General features: G+C 42.9%; 1 protein-coding gene across 2 annotated transcripts in view; it reads left to right on the top strand.

Moving 5' to 3' along the window:
* The first annotated feature begins 1,097 nt into the window (after positions 1–1,097).
* LOC141117070 (serine protease inhibitor A6-like) overlaps positions 1,098–6,149 on the top strand; it is a 58,941-nt gene continuing 53,889 nt past the window's right edge. For both annotated transcript variants that reach the window (XM_073609672.1, XM_073609671.1), the window contains exon 1: positions 1,098–1,806. In XM_073609672.1, coding sequence (XP_073465773.1) covers positions 1,170–1,806 — 637 coding nt within the window. In that variant the 5' untranslated portion in view covers positions 1,098–1,169. The remainder of the gene's footprint in view (positions 1,807–6,149) is intronic.

The following is a 6,149-nucleotide window of genomic DNA, read 5'->3' as shown; positions in this document are numbered from 1 at the left end:
ATAGATGTTTATACACTTCAACAAAGTCAAGCCGTCTGCTGTTCCACCATAGAATGCCAGCTATTACACTACAACCCCAGATTTACAGTGCTCACTTTACATTATGTTGATTTTGGTACAGTTCATGAAATGAAGGTTATGCGATGTATATCCAGAAGTCCCATCTTCCTATCTTCCCTCCACCGGGTTACAGGGTCAATAGAGATTACTTCACACAGGCTTTTCTACACAGTTTTCTCAGTTTACAGTCAACAGGTTTACTTCTCCAGACTTATTGCTAATACACTCTTACCTTTGGCTTTGTTAAACTTAGTGTATCTCTTACCACCACCATTTGAACTTCTGTCACAGCTCCTTGCTGTCTGTGGGTAGATCAGGTGTTGGATTTACTTGCCGCTCTTCAGGCTGTGAGTCTTCTATCTTCTGCCTCTCACTGCAGCGTCTGGGTCAATTCCTGGCTCGCATGCTGACTCTCCAGGCAGGGAGGGGGGAGCGGGGATCTCCGAGCGGGCAGCCGAGCATGTCACTCCATCTGCTTTCCTCCTTCTCCGCAGGGACTCGCAGGCTCCCAGAGCGCCAATCCCCTCTCGATGTTCCCGGGGTTCTCCTGCTCTGTGTAAGAGAGAAGGAGTCTGCCAGAGCGTCAGCAGGACGCCACACCTCTTCCTCCTCCCTTCCCGTCCGACGTCTCACGTCATGACCGCCCACCCGGACTCAAAACTGCTGATCTGAAGTTTGTTTTGTGAGAGAAAGAAAAGTTTGCATGAAAAATAAAAAAAACAGACAATAAATCCTTGCCATCCAGGCACTAACTAAACATTTCAGGTCCCTAACTCTCGGGTGAAGGGCTTCTCCCAGTCACCTACAAAACAAAGATAATGCAAACCTTTTCTTTCTCTCAAATGTTGGTAAGTGCCACGCAGATGGCGGGCGGGCAGGGGGCACAGTGGCAGCACTTGGGGCACAGTGGCAAATTAGGAGCTCAATGGATTTCTGACAGATTAACAATTTAATAAACTTGCAGCATTCTAAAGTGACATAACATTGGGAAATGTGGATGTATTTCAAAGATTTAATGATTTTTTTTTACTTATTTTTCAGTGGTTGAAAACAAAGACTCAACTAACACATTGTCATTACCTGCAGTTGAGCATCTATACTGGGAAGACATGAAGTTCCTCCTAACTTTGCTTTTGCTCATCCCAGTCATAACTGCTTCAGATGAACACAAATCTAAAGAGACCCATGAAGATGCTGAAGGTGGAAAGAAAGCCCAAGCACTAAAAGAAGCAGTAAAAGGAAATACTGAATTTGCCTTTAATTTCTTCAAGCACCTGGCCTCTGTGTCTTCTCAGGGCAAGGATTCACCACCCAAAAATATTGTTTTTTCACCTTTCAGTATTTCTTCTGCTTTTTCCATGCTGTTGTTGGGCGCCCAATCAAAGACCCACCAGGAAATCCTGGAAGGTTTGAGCTTGAACAACACAAACTCCACAGAAAGTGAGCTCCACCAGGCTTATTCCACTCTTCTCCATCTGCTGAATGAACCAAAAAGCAGCCTTCAAGTTGACATCAGCAATACCCTCTTTGTACAGCAGACACTGACCTTGCTGAAGAGCTTTGAAGATGATTCAAAGAATCTTTATCATGCTGAAATTAGGAAGACCAATTTCAATGACCCACAAGAGGCTACAAAAGAAGTGAATGAATATGTGAAGAATAAAAATGAAGGCAAAATTAAGGAACTCGTCAAAGAATTTCCCGCAGATACTAAGTTGGCCCTGGTCAACTATGTTCTGTTTAAGGGTAAGAAGAGAGCCACAGGATCTGGAGAAGATGATTACATATGTAGTGCTACCCGAGGAGAGGCTGCTGTAGATTACCCCAGGTCTTACTTGCTAGCACAGAAGCTGCTAGTCACAAGAACAGTTCCATGCACACTGACAATACAGGCTCAGTCTAGAGGATGTCAAACAAAACCAAAGGAATTTCTAAGCTCAACTTACCATCCAGCCTGCGACCAAATTATCCTGTCTATTAATATGCATTTAGGGATTTATTCTGCACACATTTGCAAATACATGTGCGCTGTCAAGGCACCCCATTTTCTGTAGTCCCAACTTAAAAATTTGAGAGCCTCCACAGTGGAAGCACTGGTGAGGCAACGCAGTGAATACCTTTGCTGCCATAGTGCTATGTGCCGGGTGTCCAGTGCACCCCTGTGCTTTTAAGGAGGGTTGGGTTCCCACCAGGCTCACCCACCCTCTAACTATCCATTATAATGCATGTGCTTCCACTGTGGAGGCTCTCAAAGCCCTTCCAGTGCTCCTTGCTGTGGAGGCCAGTTATAGGTGGGGCAGTGGCCAGTTGTTTGTACTGTTTAAATACTGGTGAAATAACGCAATGGACACCTTTGCTGCCATAGTGATATGTGCTGGGTATCCAGTGTGCCCCTGTGCCTTTAAGGAGGGTTGGGCTCCCTCCAGGCTCACCTGCCCTCTACCTAACCATTATAATACATGTGCTTCCACTGTGGAGGCTCTCAAAATTTAGAGTTAGGATTACAGAAAACAGGGTGCCTTGATGGGACTCTGTAGCTTACGCATGTAATTGCAAATGTGTGCCGACTAAACCCCCATTTTTTAACGCATATTGTCAGACAGGATCATTTGGTTGGTTGCAGGCTGGTCAGTAAGTTGAGCTTGGAAATTTCTTTGGTTTTGTTTGACATGCATCGCTCTTACAGTGCTCTTTGCTGTGGAGGCCAGTTAGAGGTGGGAGGATAGCCAGGGTCATGCACAGGAGAGCAGAGAAAGACAGTCCATTAAACAAGCCGGGGGCAAATCAGGAGGCGGGCAGAAGACAGGTCCAGGGGCAAGCCTAGTCGTTAACAGGTATTTACAGCAAGGTTTCACAGGAACAAACGCACTAAAGAAGATCAGCCAACAATCACAGAGGGTAACTAGCTCCCTTATAAAGGCCTCTTGGCCCCAATCCAGGCTGAGAACATGCACATCAGTGAGCTTGCACATACCCATGTGCCTGCGCACTGATGTGCATCCAGCTCGCATTCCTGCTGCCATGTAAGGCACTGGCAGGAATGACAGGTCTTAATGGGCCAGTGTCCTGACAGTGAGTCTTACTCACAATGTCCCAGGTGCTGACTGCCACCTTCCATGGGTAGTTCCTCAGTGGGGGAGATAAAAAAAACAGTATTTTTTGCTCAAAAATTACTTAGAACCTTCAAACATTATATATATTTTTATAACAGAGACCCTAGAGAATAAAATGACAGTCGTTGCAATATTTTATGTCACACGGTATTTGCGCAGCAGTCTTTCATAGTTAGATAGTAGGTGAGGTAGAAAAAAGACACAAGTCCATCAAGTCCAACCTATGTGTGTGATTATGTGTCAGTATTACATTGTATATCCCTGTATGTTGCGGTTATTCAGGTGCTTATCTAATAGTTTCTTGAACCTATCAATGCTCCCCGCTGAGACCACCGCCTGTGGAAGGGAATTCCACATCCTTGCCGCTCTTACAGTAAAGAACCCTCTACATAGTTTAAGGTTAAACCTCTTTTCTTCTAATTTTAATGAGTGGCCATGAGTCTTGTTAAACTCTCTTCTGCGAAAAAGTTTTAACCCTATTGTGGGGTCACCAGTCCGGTATTTGTAAATTGAAATCATATCCCCTCTCAAGCGTCTCTTCTCCAGAGAGAATTTCAGTGCTTGCAACCTTTCCTCATAACTAAGATCCTCCAGACCCTTTATTAGCTTTGTTGCCCTTCTTTGTGCTCGCTCCATTTCCAGTACATCCTTCCTGAGGACTGGTGCCCAGAACTGGACCGCATACTCTAGGTGCGGCCGGACCAGAGTCTTGTAGAGCGGGAGAATTATCGTTTTATCTCTGGAGTTGATCCCCCTTTTAATGCATGCCAATATTCTGTTTGCTTTGTTAGCAGCAGCTTGGCATTGCATGCCATTGCTGAGCCGATCATCTACTAGGACCCCCAGGTCCTTTTCCATCCTAGATTCCCCCAGAGGTTCTCCCCCCAGTCTATAGATTGCATTCATATTTTTGCCACCCAAATGCATTATTTTACATTTTTCTACATTGAACCTCATTTGCCATGTAGTCGCCCACCCTATTAATTTGTTCAGGTCTTTTTGCAAGGTTTCCACGTCCTGCGGAGAAGTTATTGCCCTGCTTAGCTTAGTATCGTCTGCAAATACAGAGATTGAACTGTTTATCCCATCCTCTAGATCGTTTATGAACAAATTAAATAGGATTGGTCCCAGCACAGAACCCTGAGGGACCCCACTACCTACCCCTGACCATTCTGAGTACTCCCCATTTATCACCACCCTCTGAACACGCCCTTGTAGCCAGTTTTCAATCCATGTACTCACCCTATGGTCCATGCCAATGGACCTTATCTTGTACAGCAAAATTTATGGGGAACTGTGTCAAATACTTTTGCAAAATCCAGATACACCACGTCTACGGGCCTTCCTTTATCTAGATGGCAACTCACCTCCTCATAGAAGGTTAATAGATTGGTTTGGCAAGAACGATTCTTCATGAATCCATGCTGATTACTGCTAATGATACCATTCTTATTACTAAAATCTCGTATATAGTCCCTTATCATCCCCTCCAAGAGTTTACATACTATTGATGTTAGGCTAACTGGTCTGTAATTCCCAGGGATGTATTTTGGGCCCTTTTTAAATATTGGTGCTACATTGGATTTTCTCCAATCAGCTGGTACCATTCCAGTCAGTAGACTGTCTGTAAAAATTAGGAACAACGGTCTGGCAATCACTTGACTGAGTTCCCTAAGTACCCTTGGATGCAAGCCATCTGGTCCCGGTGATTTATTAATGTTAAGTTTCTCAAGTCTAATTTTAATTCTGTCCTCTGTTAACCATGGAGGTGCTTCCTGTGTTGTGTCATGAGGATAAACACTGCAGTTTTGGTTACTGAAGCCCCCCGATTCACTCGTGAAGACTGAGGAGAAGAATAAATTCAATACCTTTGCCATCTCCCCATCCTTTGTAAATAGATGTCCTCCCTCATTCTTTATGGGGCCAATATGGTCTGTCCTCCCTTTTTTACTGTTTACATACTTAAAGAATTTCTTGGGATTTTTTTTGCTCTCCTCCGCTATGTGTCTTTCATGTTCTATCTTAGCCGTCCTAATTGCACCCTTACATTTCCTGTTGCATTCTTTATAAAGTCTGAATGCTGAGGATGATCCCTCAACCTTATATTTTTTGAAGGCCTTCTGCTTTGCTTTTATATGCATTTTTACATTGGAGTTAAGCCATCCAGGATGTTTGTTCGCTCTTTTAAATTTATTACCCAATGAGATACATTGGCTAATGCCCTTATTTAATATGCTCTTAAAGCAAACCCATCTCTCCTCCATATTCTTTGTTCCTAATATTTTATCCCAGTTTATGCCTTTTAGTAAGGTTTGTAGTTTGTAGCAATTTTTTTGAAAAAGTACACTTTCATGAATAAAAAAAAAAAAACAGTAAACTTAACCCAATGATTTTTGCATAATATGAAAGATGATGTTAAGCCGAGTAAATAAATACCTAACTTGTCACGCTCTAAAGTTGTGCACACTCATGGAATGATGACAAACTACAATACTTAAAAACCTCCTATTAAAAACACTTTAAAAATGTCTACAGGTTACCAGTTTAAAGTTACAGAGGAGGTTTAGTGCTAGAATTATTGCTCTCACTCTAACGATCAAGACGATACCTCACATGTGTGGTTTAAACTCTGTTTACATTTGCGGTCGCGACTTACGTATGGGCACGGAGGAATGGGGCGCCTTAAATTTTTATTTTTGTTTTACTTATTTATGTATTTATTTATTTTTTACACTGTCCCTTCGGGGAAAAATAAATTCTGATAATTTTTTTTGCTGTCAGAAGGAATGTAAACATCCTTTGGGACAGTAATAGGCAGTGACAGGTACTCTTTATGGAGGGATCAGGGGTCTAAAGGACCCTTTGCACTTAACAGTATTCAAAATGCCAAGTTTGGCTGTTTTGAATGCTGTTATTTTTTTAAATTTGGCACCTTTAAGTCTTCTGTAAACTGGAAGTGATGTCATGTAGACATGT

This window comes from Aquarana catesbeiana, linkage group LG13 (assembly GCF_042186555.1).
Source record: "Aquarana catesbeiana isolate 2022-GZ linkage group LG13, ASM4218655v1, whole genome shotgun sequence".
NCBI lineage: Eukaryota > Metazoa > Chordata > Amphibia > Anura > Ranidae > Aquarana > Aquarana catesbeiana.
The sequence above is the reverse complement of the archived record's forward strand: the minus strand, read 5'-3'. Positions and strand labels throughout refer to the sequence as shown.